Raw genomic sequence first — 19,279 nt, 5'->3', positions numbered from 1 at the left:
GAGGTCTTGAAAAAGAAGGGTCAACACTGCAAATATTGACTTTTTGCATCAACTTCATGTAATTGTCAATAAAAGCCTTGACACTTATGAAATACTTGTAATTATACTTCAGTATTCCATAGTCACATCTGACAAAAATATCTAAAGACACTGAAGCAGCAAACTTTGTGGAAATTAATATTTGTGTCATTCTCAACTTTTGGCCACAACAGTTAAAGTAACTATGCATATATGATAAACAGAGAGTAGCAGCACCGTAAAAGAAAGGTTGGGGGGGGGGGGACACACAATGCAAATACTCCGGGTTGCCATTTGGAGTCTAATGGCTTGGGGGTAAAAACTATTGAGAATCCTTTTAGTCCTAGACTTGACACGCCTACTACCGCATGGCAAGCGTTACCAGAGAGAACAGTCTATGACCGGGGTGGCTGGGGTCTTTGACAATTTTTAGGGCCTTCCTCTGACCGCCTGGTGTAGAGGTCCTGGATGGCAGGCAGCTTAGACCCATGCCATTGTAGATGTTCCATTTTAAAAAGTCTAATAAATCTATTTAATATAACCTACACCATCACAATAAATCCATTTGTTTATTTTAGACCGGTCTAAAGAAACATGATATGAAGAAAATGTAGCCTATTTCAGAAGAACAGAATAGCATACTCAGCATACTGAGTTGTCCTTATGTTAGTCCCTGATCTAGCCATGACATATTGCTGTCGGCTACACTTGTTCATTTATCAGGCAAGATTTGCTTAGAATTCTGTGGCATTATTTTATAGTATGAAGAATACAATTGTACGTAGGAGAAAATATCCTTTCTATTTTATTCAGCTAACGATTTTCGAGGGAGTGCGCACATGCGGGGCATAAGTATTTGGTCACCTACAAACAAGCAAGATTTCCACCATCATTTGCAAATAAATTAATTAAAAATCCTACAGTGTGATTTTCTGGATTTTTTTTCTCATTTTGTCTGTCATAGTTGAAGTGTACCTATGATGAAAATTACAGGCCTCTCTCATATTTTTAAGTGGGAGAACTTGCACAATTGGTGGCTGGCTAAATACTTTTTTGCCCCACTGTAGCTGATGTTTAAAGTTAGTGAGGGAAATCTCCAGCTTCAGCGATTTTTGCAATTCGTTCCAGTCACTGGCAGCAGAGAACTGGAAGGAAAGGCGGCCAAAGTAGGTGTTTGCTTTGGGGATGACCAGTGAGATATACCTGCTGGAGCACGTGCTGGGTGTTGTTATTGTGACCAGTGAGCTGAGATAAGGCGGAGCTTTACCTAGTATAGACTTAGATGACCTGGAGCCAGTGGGTCTGGAGACGAATAGGTAGCGAGGGCCAGCCGACGAGAGCATACAAGTCGCAGTGGTATATGGGGCTTTGGTGACAAAACAGATGGCACTGTGATAGACTGCATCCAGTTTGCTGAGTAGTGTTGGAGGCTATTTTGTAAATGACATCGCCGAAGTCAAGGATCAGTAGGATAGTCCGTTTTACGAGGGTATGTTTGGAGGCATGAGTAAAGGAGGATTTGTTGCGGAATAGGAAGACAATTTTAGTTTTGATTGGAGATGTTTAATATGTGTCTGGAAGGAGAGTTTACAGTCTAGCCAGACACCTAGGTATGTGTAGTTGTCCACATATTCTAAGTCCCATCTGTCCAGAGTAGTGATGTTAGTCGGGCGGGCGGGTGCGGGCAGCGAAATGTTGAAAAGCATGCATTTAGTTTTACTAGCATTTAAGAGCAGTTGGGAGGCCACGGAAGGAGTGTTGTATGGCATTGAAGCTCGTTTGGAGGATTGTTAACTTCTTGCCGCGACCCATCCCGGATCCGGGATCGTGACTACGGCTCAAGCTCATTACCATAATGCAAAATAATATTCTTAGAAATATTTAACCTCCACAAATTAACAAGTCCAATAGCTCAAATGAAAGATAAACACCTTGTTCATATACCCAGCAAGTCAGATTTCTAAAATGTTTTACGGTGAAAACATAGCACATATTTATATTAGACCACCACCGAAACAAAAGACGAGAGGCAGCCATTTTGTCCCAGAAAATATAAAATTATAAAAGCAGGATTAAAAAAAAGATCATTCACTAACCTTTTGAAAATCTTCATCAGATGACAGTAATAGGACATGTTACACAATACATTTTTTTTTTTCAATAATATGCCATTTATATCCATAAATCTCTGTTTACAATGACGACATTTAAAAAAATGCTACTCAAATGTCCGGAGAAATGATGATAGCTCCGACAGATAACGTCAGATAACAAGCAATAAACATGACTAAATATACATGTGCCACATATAGTTACAAAGATACACTTCTTCTTAATGCAACCGCTGTATTACATTTATTTTTAACGTTACAGAATTCGTTCACTGGCTATACAATGAGACGGCGCTCAGATATTAGCAGTATGTCTCCTCTACGTTTGGAGTCCACAGAAACTCAAAATAACCACATAAATATTCCCTTACCTTTGATGTTCTTCGATCAGAAGACGTAGAAGGAGTCATACTTACCCAATACATCGTTTGGTTTCACGTTGTGTGTCTCTGTATTAGCATATGCTAACAGCTTCAGCTGAAATGCACCCAAAATGACTTCTGGTCCCGCACTCTTGCGCATCAAAACTTCAAATTTCCATATTATATGTCGACTAAACTGGTCAAACTATGTGCAGAATCGAGCTTTATGATGTTTTTAACATGTAAAACAATGTTCAGCGCGAACAGACAAACCGCCTTCAATTGCTGTTACTTGGAAAAGAACGTGCCCCAAACCGGCCGCGCGCAATAGAGTGCATGTATTTGAGAGTGACACGAACATTTTCGCCCGCCAAACGACGAGGGCTCGCGGGATTCTCACAATGAACACGCCATTTGAAAGCAGGCATCGCGCTGGACACATACATACTGTTCCCAGATCGGTAGCTGCCTGGGAAGGGTGGGGGCGATGACGTCAAAGTTGACCCAACTTTTCTCTTGACAAGAGAGAGTTTGGGAGAAAGGCTGCCCTGAGAGTTCTGCTTTACATACAGACATAATTTAAACGGTTTTAGAAACTTTAGAGTGTTTTCTATTCAATAATTATTATTATATGCATATATTAGCAATTTTGGGAAAAAATATTTTCAGTTTACTATGGGCACGCACTTCCTCCAAAGGGGGCAGTATTGAGGCCTAGTCTTAAGAGGTTAAGTTTCCGAAGAAGGGCCAGATGTAATACAGAATGGTGTCGTCTGCGTAGAGGTGGATCAGGGAATCACCCGCAGCAAGAGCGACATCATTGATGTATACAGGGAAGAGTCGGCCCGAGAATTGAACCCTGTGGTATCCCCATAGACTGGCAGAGGTCCGGACAACAGGCCCTCCGATTTGACACACTGAACTCTATCAGAGAAGTAGTTGGTGAACCAGGCGAGGCAGTCATTAGAGAAACCAAGGCTGTTGAGTCTGCCGATAAGAATATGGTGATTGACAGAGTCAAAAGTCTTGGCCAGGTCTATGAAGACGGCTGCGCAGTACTGTCTTTTATCGATGGCGGTTATGATATCGTTTAGTACCTTGAGCGTGGCTGAGGTGCACCCATGATCAACTCGGAAACCGGATTGCACAGCGGAGAAGGTACGGTGGGATTTGAAATGATCTGTGATCTGTTTATTAACTTGGCTTTCAAAGATTTTAGAAAGGCAGGGCAGGATGGATATAGGTCTATAACAGTTTGAGTCTAGAGTGTCACCCCCTTTGAAGAGGGGGGTGACCGGGGCAGCTTTCCAATCTTTAGGGAACCTCGGACGATACAAATGAGAGGTTGAACAGACTGGTAATAGCGGTTGCAACAATGGCAGTGGATAATTCTAGAAAGAGAGGGTCCAGGTTGTCTAGCCCAGTTGATTTGTAGGGATCCAGGTTTTGCAGCTCTTTAAGAACATCTGCTATCTGGATTTGGGTGAAGGAGAAGCTGGGGAGGCTTGGGCAAGTAGCTGCAGGGGGTGCAGAGCTGTTGGCCGGGGTTGGGGTAGCCAGGAGAAAAGCGTGGCCAGCGGTAGAGAAATGCTTGTTGAAATTCTCGATTATTGTGGATTTATCGGTGATGACAGTGTTACCTAGCCTCAATGCAGTGGGCAGTTGAGAGGAGGTGCTCTTATTCTCCATGGACTTTACAGTGTACCCAAAACCTTTTGGAGTTAGAGCTGCAGGATGCAAATTTCTGTTTGAAAAAGCTAGCCTTTGCATTCTTTTCTGACTGTGTGTATTGGTTCCTGACTTCGCTGAAAAGTTGCATATCGTGGGGACTATTCGATGCTAGTGCAGTCCGCCACAGGATATGTTTGTGCTGGTCAAGGGCAGTCAGGTCTGGAGTGAACCGAGGACTATATCTGTTCTTAGATCTATTTTTTTTTTAAGGGGCATGCTTATTTAAGATGTTGAGGAAATACAATTTAAAGAACGACCAGGCATCTTCGACTGACGGAATGAGGTCAATATCCTTCCAGGATACCCGGGCCAGGTCGATTAGAAAGGCCTGTTCGCAGAAGTATTTTAGGGAGTGTTTGACAGTGATGAGGGGTGGTCGTTTGACCTCAGACCCATAGCGGATGCAGGCAGTGATCGCTGAGATCCTGATTGAAAACAGCTGAGGTGTATTTGGAGGGCAAGTTGGTCAGGATAATATCTATGAGGGTGCCCATGTTTACGGATTTGGTGTGTTGTTCATTGATAATTTGTGTGAGATTGAGGGCATCTAGCTTAGATTGTAGGACTGCCGGGGTGTTAAGCATATCCCAGTTTAGGCCACCTAACAGAACGAACTCTGAAGATCGATGGGGGGGGGGCAATCAATTCACATATGGGGTCCAGGGTACAACTGGGAGCTGAGGGGGGCCTATAACAGGCGGCAACAGTGAGAGATTTATTTCTGGAGAGATTCATTTTTAAAATTAGAAACTCGAACTGTTTGGGCATAGACCTGGGAAGTTAGCCTGCAAAGTTCTGTCAATCTCTGCAGTAGATTGCAACTCCTCCCCCTTTGGCAGTTCTATCTTGATTGGAAATGTTGTAGTTTGGGATGGAAATCTCAGAAATCTCATTTGCGTTGATGTGAGTGTGATTAGAGGAGCAATACATCAGTGCAAGGCCATTAGCGACTGGCAGTTAGGAAGTTCAGTAGCCTACTAATGACCATTCGCAGCATCAGAGCGCAGTTTTGGAGAAGCCTAGTTACGGTGCCTAAACAGTCACGTGGAATTTGACTGCGGTCCTGACTGCCGGTGTTGCGGTAATACGGTCACCATAACAGCCCTATTCCTACATAATTTCCTTTCATTGCATTTCATCTACATGTGTTGGACAAATTAGCATTGGCCAGAAGTGTTGGGGCTTGCAAGGCGCTTGGAATCTAATGATTTTGAATCAAGCATGTCATTTTTCTTCATAACGACTTTGTGCTCTGGTGTAAGGGCATCTCTAATATTAAGGAACTGGTGTATCTGTGTGTTTGTCTTTGCGTCTTTAATACTTTAACACAGGAGGTTGAGAAGGTGCATAAGGGCAAGAAAAAAGATAAGCCAAAACCGAAAGCCAAGGTGGGTGATGGAATGGATTTATTCTCCTACTGCACACTCCCCCCAACATCCCCTCTCCCATCCAACAGGGTTGATAACAGAAAGCAGCACATTTTAAATTGTTCACTAACACATTCCCCTCTCAATCTATTCCCTTTTTATTTCACAACACTTTATTTAACGACTTTTCTCTTTCTCATAGACCTCATATCTGCAGATCTAACCCACTGAAATACTCAACACAATAAAACTGTCTGATCTCACTTGTTCCCAGACATGGAGCCTCACTCTCCTTTTCCCTACATAAAACCAGGCTCCCTCCGATTATGAGGAAGAAAAGAAAGACGGAGATGAAAAGACAGCTGTGAAAAAGAACATGAAGCCAGAGGCTAAACCAGCACCCAAGGTCAGACTTTTGATAGGCTAAGCAATATAGTGAAAATTCCACAAAGCCTATCTAGTCATTTCAGATCTGCTTGAGTATCTAGGGAGTTCAGAGTATATCCTAGCGCTTTATGTTGAACAAAATTAAGAGACTCACTTTTTTATTATATATATATATATATACACTGCTCAAAAAAATAAAGGGATCACTTAAACAACACAATGTCACTCCAAGTCAATCACACTTCTGTGAAATCAAACTGTCCACTTAGGAAGCAACACTGATTGACAATAAATTTCACATGCTGTTGTGCAAATGGAATAGACAACAGGAAGAAATTATAGGCATTTAGCAAGATACCCTAACCCTACGCAGCCATCATACCGCTTAGGAAGGAGACTCGTTCTGTGTCCTAGAGATGAACGTACTTTGCTGCGACAAGTGCAAATCAATCCCAGAACAACAGCAAAAGACCTTGTGAAGATGCTGGAGGAAACAGGTACAAAAGTATCTATATCCACAAGTAAAATGAGTCCTATATCGACATAACCTGAAAGGCCACTCAGCAAGGAAGAAGCCACTGCTCCAAAACCGCCATTAAAACAGCCAGACTATGTTTTGCAACTGCAGATGGGGACAAAGATCGTACGGTTTAGAGAATTGTCCTCCGATCTGATGAAACAGAAATAAAACTGTGTAGCCATAATGACCATCATTATGTTTGGAGGAAAAAGGGGGATGCTTGCAAGCCGAAGAACACCATTCCAACTGTGAAGCACGGGGGTGGCAGCATCATGTTGTGGGGTTGCTTTGTTGCAGGAGGGACTGGTGTACTTCACAAAATAGATGCCATCATGAGGGAGGAAAATTATGTGGATATATTAAAGCAACATCTCAAGACATCAGTCAGGAAGTTAAAGCTTGGTGACATGTAGCTTGGCCTACAAACCTGACTTAGTTACTCTTGCTTGCCCTGTCAAGAGGAATGGGCCAAAATTCACCCAACTTATTGTGGGAAGCTTGTGGAAGGCTACCCCCAACGTTTGACCCAAGTTGCACAATTTAAAGGCAATGCACCCACATACTAATTGAGTGTATGTAAACGTCTTACCCACTGGGAATGTGATGAAAGAAATGAAAGCTGAAATAAATCATTCTCTCTGTTATTCTGATATTTCACATTCTTAATAATGTGGTGATCCTAACTGACCTAAGACAGGGAATTTTTACGAGGATTAAATGTCAGGAATTGTGAATAACTGAGTTGAAATGTATTTGGCTACGGTGTATGTAAATTTCTGACTTCAACTGTATTATTATTATTTTTTTTAAATTGTAGACAACTGAGGAGGATGAAGCGGAGGACGAGAAGCCTCAGCCAAAGAAAGGCAAGAAGGAACAGCCCAAGGTGAGTGAAGCGCTTTAGTGCTAACGACACAGACTTTGTGTAAACAGTTTTCCTTCTGGAATGTAGGGATGGCATTCTATAGGAAATGTAATGGGTTAGCAACATACAGTGTCTACATAAATTATTCATACCCCTTGACTTATTCCATGTTTTCTTATTATGGTGTGAATTTATGTTTCATCTCACACATCTACACACACTACCCTTTAATGACAAGGTGAAACATGTTTTTAGACATTTTAGCTAATTTATTGAAAATGAAATATAGATATCTCACTTAAATAATTATTCACACCCCTGAGTCAATAGTTTGTTCAATCACCTTTTGCAGTGATTACTGCTGTGAGTCTGTCTGGGTAAGTCTCCAAGAGCGTTCCACACCTGGATTTTGCAACAATTTGACCATTATTCTTCAAGCTCTGTCAAGTTGGTTCTTGATCAATGATAGACAACCATTTTCAGGTCTTGCCATAGATTTTCAAGTAGATTTAAGTTGAAACAAACTTGGTAAGCAACTCCAGTGTGGATTTGGCCTTGTGTTTTAGGTGATTGTCCTGCCGAAATGTGAATTTGTCTCCCAGTGTCTGGTGGAAAGCAGACTGAACCAGGTTTTCCTCTAGGATTTTAGCTGTACTTGGCTCCATTCCATTTCTTTTTCTATCCTGAAAAACTCCAGTTCTTGATGATTAAAAGCATACCCATAACATGATGCAGCCACCAGTATGCTTGAAAATATGGAGAGATACTCAGTAATGTATTGGATTTGCCCAAACATAACACTTTGTATTCAGGATAAAAAGTGATTGCTTTGCCACATTTTCTGCAGTATTACTTTAGTGCCTTGTTGCAGGATGCATGTTTTGGAATATTTTTTTATTCTGTACAGGCTTCCTTCTTTTCACTCTGTCAATTAGGTTAGTATTGTGGAGTAACTACAATGTTGTTGATCCACCCTCAGTTTTCTCCTATCACAGCCATTAAACTCTCTAACTGTTTTAAAGTCACCATTGGGCTCTTGGTGAAATCCCTGAGTGGTTTCCTTCCTCTCTGGCAATTTGGTTAGGAAGGAAGCCTGTATCTTTGTAATGACTGGGAGTTTTGATGCATCATCCAACGCGTAATTAATATCTTCACCATGCTCAATGGGATATTCAATGTCTGCTTTTTTATTTTTTATTTACCCATCTACCAATAGGTGCCTTTTGCGAGGAATTGGAAAACCTCCCTGGTCATTGTGGTTGAATCTGTGTTTGAAATTCACTGCTCGACTGAGGGACCTAAAAGATAATTGTATGTGTGGGGTACAGAGATGAGGTAGTCATTCAAAAATTATATTAAACACTATTGTTGCACACAGTCCATGCAACTTATCATGTGACTTGTTAAGCAAACTTTTACTCCTGAACTTATTTAGGCTTGCCGTAACAAAAGGGGTTAAATACTCATTACATTTCAACTTTACATTTTTTAAATTAATTTGACTTTGGTATTATGTGTAGGCCAGTGACCAACCCAACTTAATCAATTTTAAATTCAGGATGTTACACAACATTTTGAAAAAGCCAAGGGATGTGAATATTTTCTGAATGCACTGCACTGTGTGACTGAGTCTGAATATCCACACCTGTAAACTATCTAGGCCAATATAATGCATGACCACGGTATATGGGTCACAGTAGCACTTTATCACTTGCAGCGTAGTTTCTGTATTGCCATAATGCTGTGTTACTTGTCCATTCAGAGGATGAACAAACCTGCTCGCCCTCCGCGCAGCGAAGATGAAGAGGCAGAAGACGACGAAGATGACACAATGAAGGTGTGTGTTTATCGTCTGCTGTATGGAAAGGTCATACATGGCATGTAGAGCCACCTAGAACACCTAAATCACTGACTCTCCCTCTGTCTGCATCCCTCTCCTGTCAGTGTGCTGAAGACGTGATAGCAGAGCAGGAGCAGGAGAAAGGTGACGACCCCTTTGCCAACATGAGCAAGAAGGAGAAGAAGAAGAAAAAGAAAATGGTAACAGTACTAATCCAAGTTTTAGAACACCTACTCATTCCAGGGTTTTTCTTTTTACTATTTTATACATTGTAGAATAATAGTGAAGACATCTAAACTATGAAATGACACACATTGAACCAATCAAAATCTATTTTAGATTCTTCAAAGTAGCCATCCTTTGCACACACTTGGCATTCTGTCAACCAGCTTCATGAGGTAGTCACCTGGAATTCATTGAAATGAACAGGTGTGCCTAGTTAAAAGTTAAATAGTGGAATTTCTTTCCTTAATGCGTTTGAGCCAATCAGTCGTGTTGTGACAAGGTAGGGGTGGTATACAGAAATATATATATATCTTATATTTGTTTAATACTTTTTTGGTTACTACATGATTCCATATGTGTTATTTGATAGTTTTGATGTCTTCACTATTATTCTACAATGTAGAAAATAGTCTAAATAAAGACAAACCTTCAAATGAGTAGGTGTGTCCAAACTTCTGACTGGTACTGTATATACTCTACAAATACTGACCTTTTTGAGAGCCTTTGTGCCAAACCAGAGACAGAAGCATTTTATGAATTGGAAGTGTGTGTCTGTGCCTTTGTTTCTAGATTGAGTATGAGAAGCAGGTAGCCAGTGTGCGTGCTGCCAACGCCATTGAGGGAGACTTCTCCGTGTCCCAGGCTGAGTTGTCTTCCAGGCAGGCCATGCTGGAGAACGCATCAGATATCAAGGTGACCTGACCCTCTCAACTTTTCTAGTGTTTCTTTATTCTGAAGAATTGAGAGAACTACATAGAACCTACTTATTTTACTGAAGAAAAATTCAATAGGACTAAAAATCAACTCAATCGACACATCTCTCTATCTTTCTCTTATATTATATTACACAGGCACAAACAAAAGTATGTAGACACCCCTTTCAAATTAGTGGATTCGGCTATTTCAACCACACCCGTTGCTGACAGGTGTATAAAATCGAGCACATATCCATGCAATCTCCATAAACAAACATTGGCAGTAGAATGGCCCGTACTGAAGAGTTCAGTGAATTTCTACGTGGCACCCTTATAGGATGCCACCTTTCCAACAAGTTAGTTCGTCAAATGTCTGCCCTGCTTGAGCTGTCATGGTCAACTGTAAGTGCTGTTATTGTGAATTGGAAACGTTTAGCCCCAACAATGGCTCAGCCGTGAAGTGGTAGTCCACACAAGCTCACAGAAAGGGACCGCCAGGTCTTGAAGGACGCAGTGCGTAATAATCATCTGGAACCAACGTCAGCACAAGAACTGTGCCTTGCGAGCTTCATGAAATGGATTTCCATGGCCGAACAGCTGCACACAAGCCAAATATCACCATGCGCAATGACAAGTGTTGGCTGGAGTGGTGTAAAGCTCGCCGCCATTGGACTCTGGAGCAGTGGAAATGAGTTCTCGGGAGAGATGAATCACGCTTCATCATCTGGCAGTCCAACAGAGTAAGCTGGATTTGGAGAAAGCTACCTGTCTCAATGCATAGTGCCAACTGTAAAGTTTGGTGGAGGTGGAATAATGGTCTGGGGCTATTTTTCATGGTTCAGGCTAGGCCCCTTAGTTCCAGTGATGGGAAATCTTAATGCTACAGCATACAATGACATTCTGGACGATTCTGTGCTTTTAACTTTGTGGCAACAGTTTGGGGAACTTCCTGTTTCCGCATGACAATGCCCCTGTGCACAAGCGAGGTCCATACAGAAATAGTTTGTCGATCGATGTGGAAGGACTGGACTGCGCAGAGTCCTGAGCTCAACTCCATCAAACACCTTTGGGATCCAGGCCTAATCACCCAACATCAGTGCCTGACCTCGGTATTGCTCTTGTGGCTGAATGGATGTAAGTCCCTGCAGCAATGGTCCAACATCTAGTGGAAAGCCTTCTTGGAAGAGTGGAGGCTGTTATAGCAGCAAGGAGGGGACCGACTTAATGCCCATGATTTTGGAGTAAGATGTTTGACGAGCAGGTGTCCACATACTTTTGGTCATGTAGTTTAACATCTTATCACACACAAGAAGAATGGTTGAACGGACGAGGATGGTTGTTGGGATTCATCAAATGGCTGATGAATGTCTATGTTACTGAAACATTGCACTTTATGTAATAAATGTTTCTTTGTAAGTACACAGTGTGAGTATGAGGTGGTTAGTCCCTTCAACCATTCCTTACTGAATGTCAAGTGGGAAGCCCTAAAGTTTGGAGTATCAGAGTTCACCTATGGTGGTTTCAGTGTTTTAATGTGCTGCTCTTTGTTTCCTCTAGCTGGAGAGGTTCAGTATATCAGCTCACGGGAAGGAGCTGTTTGTCAATGCAGATCTCCTGGTGGTGGCAGGAAGACGCTACGGTCTGGTTGGTCCTAACGGGAAGGGGAAGACCACGCTTCTGAAACATATCGCCAACAGAGTTCTCAGTATCCCTCCTAACATTGATGTGCTGCTCTGTGAGCAAGGTATGTCACCTGTCCTCTGAAGAACCCCCCCATCATACCTTTCTCTCTGTCTCCTTCCCTTATCCTGTCTCTCACCCCTCTTCTCCCTTCCTTTCTCTCTACCCCTCTCACTTCACCCGCACTATGTCTTCTCCCTTCCTTTCTCTCCACCCCTCTCACTTCACCCGCACTGTTTTCTCCCTTCCTTTCTCTCTACCCCTCTCACTTCACCCGCACTATGTTTTCTCCCTTTAACACCCTGTCGTGCTGTCCATATCTTCATAGAGGTGATGGCGGATGACACCCCAGCGGTCCAGGCTGTGTTGAAGGCAGACACCAGGCGTCTGAAGCTCCTAGAGGAGGAGAGACAGTTGCAGGCTCTCCTGGAGAAAGGAGAAGACAGCGTGGCTGAGAGACTGGATAAGGTATGGGGAAACATCAAAATTGAACCCTAAAACACTATTAGATCTGCCAGGCAAAATATCCACTTCCTAATTGCTATGATAGTCTATTGAATACAGGGCTGGGGTCAGGTTTTCATTCAGAATGTGGTAACTGGAAAAAGAGAGTCATGGTCTCTTAGCCTGCATTCAGATAGTAATGTAATATCTGTCAATCGACTTAACCACTGCATGTGTACATATTGTGTGTCTGTCTCAACCAGGTCTATGAGGAGTTGAGGATCATCGGGGCAGCAGCAGCGGAGGCTAAAGCCCGTCGTATCTTGGCTGGTCTGTCCTTCACCCCAGAGATGCAGAACAGAGCTACCAAGAAGTTCTCTGGAGGCTGGAGGATGAGAGTCTCACTAGCCAGGTGCAGTTTTTTTCTGAATTCCATGTGCAGGTGTAGGATCTAAATTCGATCACTCTTTTGTTGCTGAGAATTTACAGGAAATACAGATGAGTTTCATGATTCAAATAAATTCATTGAAAACCCACACTAACACACGGTTATCTTAATAGTATTGTGCTTTTCATGTAACCTACCATTGACCAGCTAATAACCTAACCACCAAATATCCTTAACAACACACTTGCTGAGCCAGGTTTCAGAAAATACAATTACATCAGTTGATTTAGCCCAAATCCTAACCCCATCAATTTTTGACAACGGGCTGTGTACATTTAAATGAAAAATACTAAGACCAGATCTAGTTTTAAAATCAGAGGGGGTTTGGAGACATTGCATATCAGGGCCAGGGTTAGGTTGCACGTTACCTGATATCAACAAAAGAAGAATAACTAGGCACCTCTGTTTAATAACCTTGCACGGCTTCTACTTGCACGAGACCTACTGCAAGCTAATTCTACAAGTGAGTTTCCAGACAGTACAAAACAGTGTTCACATCATGCCCCAAATGCATCGGCACTTGGACGAATGGGCCGAGTGAAAGAGCGAGTTCCCGCAGACAAAATGTCTAATGGACGGGAGAGCACATTGTCAGATGTACTCACCCAGCGACTGTAAGCTGTAAGAAATAGAGACAAGGAAAGGTAAGGTGAGAGAGGGGCCTGTGTGTATGCATGTGAGTGTGGGGGTGGATTGAGAGAAGGGCTTGGGGATTGTTGAGCTGCCTCTGACAGCCAGGCGGAGAGCGAAGAGGAGCAGCTTGGACGAGACACTCTGCAGAGGGAAAGCTGAAGATAGAACCCAGGCCAGCCAGAGAGAGGGTTACTTTGGTCAACTTCAAGTGAAGAAGTGCAAATAGCGGGAAAAAGTTATCCGTGGTTGAGGGAGACCCGCGATCTTTACACCAGCAAAACGAAATAGTTTGCAATACACAACAAGGAAATTGTAGATTTGTTCCATCATTAATTAATAGATTATTAGTAGGTTAAAAACTACTAGTCACAGACAACGACTTGACATGCTGCCATCTTGGATGTTTCTGTTAAAATATAGGTCAAATTAAGCTCATATCTGTTGACCCCTTAGCCATCCCATGGCAATTCTATACATCTGAAATGATTTGATTATAGAGGTTTTAGCAATATGGGAATTTCTTCAATTGTTTTTTTCTTCAGCTACTTCTGCAGGTCAAGTCAAACGTAATTCAAAGTGCATTGTTACAATGTCACTTTTACAGAGAATAAAAATGAACGAAAGTATAACGCAGAAATAAAAACAGCAGTGAACATGAATTCTAAGCTTCCAGTGGCTCTCTCCTACCAGAGCTTTGTTCATGGAGCCCACCCTGCTGATGCTGGATGAGCCCACCAACCATCTTGACCTCAACGCTGTCATCTGGCTCAACAAGTAAGGGCACACCACACGCAGCCTTTTACTTAAATATAACTTATTTCACAGGGCCACACTTCATGCAGCTGCTTACTCAATGGGTCTCCTTTCTGCCCTGGATCTGTAATGATACCACTGCAATGCCTAATATGTTAATCTCTCCTCCTAGCTACCTTCAGGGCTGGAAGAAGACTCTCCTCATCGTGTCTCACGACCAGAGTTTCCTGGACGATGTGTGTACTGACATAGTTCACCTGGACAACCAGAAACTTTACTACTACAGAGGGAACTACTGTGAGTTTATTAGTGATGTACATTCTTTCTCCTACCCCACAAACAACACACAAACTAATGTATGACTAGTTCTATACACATTTACATTTAGCAGGAGCTCTTATCCAGAGCCACTTGCAGTTGGATCCATGTTCTATAGATTGAAGCTTCTCTCTCTCTGTTTCTCAGTGACGTTTAAGAAGATGTACGTTCAGAAGCAGAAGGAGCTTCAGAAACAGTACGACAAACAGGAGAAGAAGCTCAAAGATCTCAAGGCTGGAGGGAAGTCCACCAAACAGGCCGTGAGTACAGGACCGCTACCCCTGTTTAGACATGGTTCTATCTCTCTCTCTCTGTACTTCTCCCATCATCCACTGTTTTCTGTCTCTCTCTAGGAGAAGCAGACTAAGGAAGCCTTGACCAGGAAGCAAGCAAAGGGAAAGAAAAAGGGGGGAGTGGAGGAGGAGAGTCAGGAAGCTACAGACTTGCTCAAACGACCCAAAGAGTACACTGTCAAATTCACCTTCCCCAACCCCCCTTCTCTCTCTCCTCCCATCCTCGGATTGCACAGTGAGTTCTCCCTCTTTTTTTCCCCTCTTCCTCTCTCACTTTTTGTATATCCCTGTTTAACCCTCTGCTCTGTCTCAGGTGTAGACTTTGCCTTTGAGGGACACAAACCCCTCTTCAAGAATGTGGACTTTGGTATCGACATGGAGACTAGAAGTAAGTAGAAATCCTTTCTGTTTGCATACCTGTGACACGTTGGACTTTCTGGTCATTAGCCTCCATACTATACCTTAACTCTGTTTTCCTTGTTCAGTTTGTATAGTTGGACCCAATGGAGTTGGGAAGAGTACCCTACTACTACTTCTCACGGGCAGGTTAAATCCAGTAAGTTTCCCTTCAAACAAAAACACATATGATCTATATATACACACGCACACAAATACAGCAGAAGTGTTTGTGCACTGATGGGTATAACTGTCAAGCTAAATGTGTGTTGATTTGCCTTTCAGTCCAAGGGGGAGATGAGAAAGAACCATCGGCTGAAGGTGGGCTTCTTCAACCAGCAGTATGCTGACCAGCTGAACATGGAGGAGGCAGCTACAGAGTACCTCCAGAGAAACTTTAACCTGCCCTACCAGGACAGCAGGAAGTGTCTGGGCCGCTTCGGACTGGAGAGCCACGCACACACCATCCAGATCTCCAAACTATCAGGTTAGGAATAGAAACATGCGCGCTCACACACACCATCATCCAGTGTGTGTTTCGATCTGTTTTCTAAATGTCTTCTCTCCATCCAGGTGGTCAGAAAGCCAGAGTGGTGTTCGCTGAGCTGGCCTGTCGGCAACCTGACGTTCTCATCCTGGATGAGCCTACTAACAACCTGGACATTGAGTCGATCGATGCCTTATCAGAAGCTATCAACGAGTACAAAGGAGGTACGAACACAGTGAGGCTGTTAATGTTTATTTTTGTTAAAATGTAGGATCAGAAAGTAGCCTCTGAAGTTGGTGTAGTGATGGCATAAATAAAGTGGCGGTCAACAGCAAACAATTTGCATGCTACTGATGGTGCCCTTTGGTAGACTCTTATGGTTATATCCTCTTCCCTGCTGTTGTCCCATCGTAGCGGTGATCATTGTGAGTCACGATGCCCGGCTCATCACTGAGACAGCCTGTCAGCTGTGGGTGGTGGAGAACCGGTCCGTCAACCAGATAGACGGAGACTTTGAGGACTACAAACGGGAGGTCCTGGAATCACTGGGGGAGACCCTGGTCCACAAGGTCAAGGAGTGACCTACCTACAGCAGAACCAGGGCTCTATTCCCTAATATAGTGCATCACTTTTGACCAGAGCACTATGGACCCTGGTCAGATGGTACTGCACTATGTAGGGAATAGGGTGCCATTTTGAACAGACCCCAGGAGGAAATAGACATGTAATATAACCCACTGCTGATGCTGGCTATGTCATTAGCTCAGTGCTAGGGTGCATCTTCATAGTCTAAAGTGGCTTCCTTTCCTTGATCATTTGAAAACTTGGATATGTTTAGACAACATCATGGCTGAAGTCAAGGAAGCCACATTGCATTATGAAGACACACCCCTTGGTGTACTGCAGTATCCTCTCGGCCTATGAGATACATTTTCAGAACTACAAATTGCCCCACACCTGTAGATCTGATAGGATCCAGAAGTGTCTTGGGCAAGGGGGTGATTTGGAATTCAGAATTTGACTGAACAAATAGGCATGTCTCATCAAGAAAGCAATATGCTGAAGTACTTACAATAGAGGAAATGGCAATACATTACCACTGGCTCCATACATGTAGAAACATAGCTCTTAACTGGGAATAAACATACCTGTATTAAGTATTTCCTACAGACAAAAAGGCAATGAAATAAATGATTTTGCATCTTACATGTTTTTATTGTACCACTTGCTCTTTAAATACAAAACCATGGATATGAGATTAGACAGATTACTCGTGGATGGTCCATATAGCATGTACTGTAACTGATCTGATAAATTGTAGCCTGGCAGAAGGGTCTGGAATTAATCTGACGTGTTTTAGCATATTGTTTGTGAAAGGCAATTTAGCTTAAGGTCCAAAAACAAAACACTAACAATCTGAATACTTTGACACTAATTTGTGTTTTATGAACAAAATGTGCTCTGTCCAGAAACACCAAATTAAATCCTCAAACTTTCACCATAATTCCTCTGATACGCCCTCATCAATTTCAGGTAGGTCTTGTCTATTTCAAATATGCCTTATAGGTCTTCTTGACTTTAGCCACTTCAGTCTCGTCTGGCTGTATGGTGTGGTACCACCGGTACCAAGGATCACCAGAGGTAATGGGGGGAGGAGGGGTTGAGCCCACTGCGTCATGGCAGTTGGAGTAGTCCTCTCCTGAGAAGTCCACATGAGGAACCTGGAAGGGTAGAAGCCCTGGAAAAAATATGGACAATTTACTGTAGAGAACTACATTTCTGTTTTGGTGGCCTTGTTGAAGCACTGGGCTGGTCACAAAACTGCGATTCTCCATTATTACTGTAGAGCTCTAGCATTCTGCTCCTTAGTCACAGAGGCTGAACTTACCATGGTCTCTTGCAGTGCCAATCGCCTGATTGAGCTGCTTTTGCTGTTTCTGACACACTCCTGGATAAAAATGTACATGGAGATAATATAACATGTGGCACTTTAGTTACCTGAAACCTTGTAAAAGGTTGTTTACTTTATGGAGAAATGTTTATCACTGAAACACCTATTGGCAGCCTCAGTTTCACGTGTCAACTGTGTTAGTCAATCAAATAACTTATTTAGATAACACCTGCTGAATTCAGCATGGATGATTCATTCATAGTTCAATTTACCTAATATGTATACAATTCTATCTTACCTGTCCGTGTGGAGTCGTAGACAATGCCTGTATTTGGACTGATGAACTGTTGCAGTAGCTTCACGTTCTACTGGAAGACAATGGGCCATTGATTAACAAACCAAATTGAATAGCCTGTTCAGTCAACTGAACAAAACCTGTAATTAATCTTCAATCGCTCACAATGCATGTGTGTTCCATGAGTGAGACCAGACCTGATAGTTAATGATGACATTGGAGTCTCGACAGATTGGACAGGGGTTCCCACATATCTTGTCTCCTCTCTGAAAATGAAACAAAGTGTTGAGGTTGCAGTCACATCTGTTTAGTGGAGAATACAGCATCATGGAAGACATCCTCTGATCATCTGTAAACACCCCAAAGCCTGGGCAATAGCTCGGCGAACTGTCACAAGTATCAGTCAAGGTTACAGAACCAGCTCTGTTACACGTACAATGCAAGTCTTGCGCGTCTTCTGAGGAGGAATACCTCCTTTGTGGTTCCTCCTGTAGTCAGACCACACTGGACTGGTTCCATAGAGCGCTATGTACTCTAGAAATAGGAGAGGTGGATGGACACATATGGATAGATTAACAGAAATGAATTACACTAATCCTGGACTACTTGCATGGAGATTCTCCATTCAGCATAGTCTGGGTATGCAGAATCATCCCTTTAAAAAAGTGTGTAGAGTAGACATTCAAGTTCTAATCTCCATACCTTCGCTCTCCAGGTAGTCCCATGGTCTGTCCTTGTAGCGGGCAAGCGCCTCCCCGGCATCACTGGGGATCTCGGGTGAGGCTGCAGTGCAGAGAGCGAGGCTGGACTGCACACCTGGAAACACAGCCCGGGTCCAAAGCCTGACAGGTAAACTCTTTGGAAGATAGAAACCAAACAAATACTGTCAGTCAAGTATGAAACTCGCAAATACAGTGTACGGTACGGTACACAAGACCATACTGCTAATAATTTTGCATAGACTGGTTGTGTGAAACATATGACGGGTTGTTTCCAACGAGCTGTAACGTTAGCTGGCTATTGAACTACGGACAGTAGTTCGGTCACTGTTTCGTGATCTAACGTATTTTAAGGTGTGCAGCAAAAGTCCTAGCTTTCGCTTACCTGACACACTATAGAAAATAATAGAAGTACCTTATTCTGCCGAATATTCTGTAAAAGCAAAGGGGTCACACGGCATACAATTCTTCCAATGCCTCGTATGGATGCTGCCATTTTGACGTTCACAGCTGAGGGTTGAAAGTTTACAGGTGAAATGTGAGGTAGCACATTATTTGTGTGCATGACCAAAGAAACTCATTTTCGACTTCAATAAATCTATTTTGTGATTTTAACACCATTATTAATTTCGTCATTTGAAATTTAAGGGCAAGGTTTTGATCGTGTCCGCGGGTGTGGCAGGCAACGTGCTCGAGTGCGTCGCAGCCATTTTGTAGAAATATTACAATCGAAATTATACCCAAATGTGATATTATAACTAAGTACAAGTAACATATTTTGCGAGTTATCACTGATAGTGA

At 42.7% G+C, this 19,279-nt stretch overlaps 2 protein-coding genes across 4 annotated transcripts in view; one reads left to right on the top strand and one right to left on the bottom strand.

The window, feature by feature from the left end:
- Nucleotides 1–16,779, top strand: part of LOC118399528 (ATP-binding cassette sub-family F member 1-like) — a 25,977-nt gene extending 9,198 nt beyond the window's left edge. For 2 of the 3 annotated variants that reach the window (XM_035795673.2, XM_035795671.2), the window contains exons 7-24: nucleotides 5,554–5,610; nucleotides 5,903–5,995; nucleotides 7,314–7,382; nucleotides 9,124–9,198; nucleotides 9,306–9,401; nucleotides 9,997–10,119; nucleotides 11,679–11,865; nucleotides 12,130–12,269; nucleotides 12,509–12,657; nucleotides 14,017–14,100; nucleotides 14,252–14,376; nucleotides 14,545–14,657; nucleotides 14,751–14,925; nucleotides 15,004–15,078; nucleotides 15,176–15,246; nucleotides 15,372–15,573; nucleotides 15,660–15,797; nucleotides 15,988–16,779. In XM_035795673.2, coding sequence (XP_035651566.1) covers nucleotides 5,554–5,610; nucleotides 5,903–5,995; nucleotides 7,314–7,382; nucleotides 9,124–9,198; nucleotides 9,306–9,401; nucleotides 9,997–10,119; nucleotides 11,679–11,865; nucleotides 12,130–12,269; nucleotides 12,509–12,657; nucleotides 14,017–14,100; nucleotides 14,252–14,376; nucleotides 14,545–14,657; nucleotides 14,751–14,925; nucleotides 15,004–15,078; nucleotides 15,176–15,246; nucleotides 15,372–15,573; nucleotides 15,660–15,797; nucleotides 15,988–16,154 — 2,139 coding nt within the window. In that variant the 3' untranslated portion in view covers nucleotides 16,155–16,779. The remainder of the gene's footprint in view (nucleotides 1–5,553; nucleotides 5,611–5,902; nucleotides 5,996–7,313; nucleotides 7,383–9,123; nucleotides 9,199–9,305; nucleotides 9,402–9,996; nucleotides 10,120–11,678; nucleotides 11,866–12,129; nucleotides 12,270–12,508; nucleotides 12,658–14,016; nucleotides 14,101–14,251; nucleotides 14,377–14,544; nucleotides 14,658–14,750; nucleotides 14,926–15,003; nucleotides 15,079–15,175; nucleotides 15,247–15,371; nucleotides 15,574–15,659; nucleotides 15,798–15,987) is intronic. The other variant, XM_035795674.2, reaches the window with a different exon arrangement.
- Nucleotides 16,765–19,279, bottom strand: mrps18b (mitochondrial ribosomal protein S18B). The gene is made up of 7 exons (XM_035795681.2): nucleotides 18,894–19,279; nucleotides 18,462–18,615; nucleotides 18,196–18,293; nucleotides 17,957–18,025; nucleotides 17,763–17,829; nucleotides 17,462–17,521; nucleotides 16,765–17,311 (listed from the first exon to the last, which is right to left on the bottom strand). The coding sequence occupies exons 1-7, from the start codon at nucleotides 19,041–19,043 to the stop codon at nucleotides 17,118–17,120; spliced, it is 792 nt and encodes a 263-aa protein (XP_035651574.1). The 5' UTR covers nucleotides 19,044–19,279; the 3' UTR covers nucleotides 16,765–17,117.

Source organism: Oncorhynchus keta, chromosome 20, assembly GCF_023373465.1.
Source record: "Oncorhynchus keta strain PuntledgeMale-10-30-2019 chromosome 20, Oket_V2, whole genome shotgun sequence".
NCBI lineage: Eukaryota > Metazoa > Chordata > Actinopteri > Salmoniformes > Salmonidae > Oncorhynchus > Oncorhynchus keta.
This window is presented reverse-complemented; position numbering and strand designations above follow the sequence as displayed.

Excerpts from the sequence above, each read along its gene's own strand:
- mrps18b (XM_035795681.2), bottom strand. The coding sequence starts at position 19,043 with ATGCACACAAATAATGTGCTACCTCACATTTCACCTGTAAACTTTCAA. Across the intron at positions 18,616-18,893 it reads AGAATATTCGGCAGAATAAG|AGTTTACCTGTCAGGCTTTG; the intron begins GTACTTCTATTA and ends TATCTTCCAAAG. Across the intron at positions 18,026-18,195 it reads AGACGCGCAAGACTTGCATT|AGAGGAGACAAGATATGTGG; the intron begins GTACGTGTAACA and ends TTTCATTTTCAG.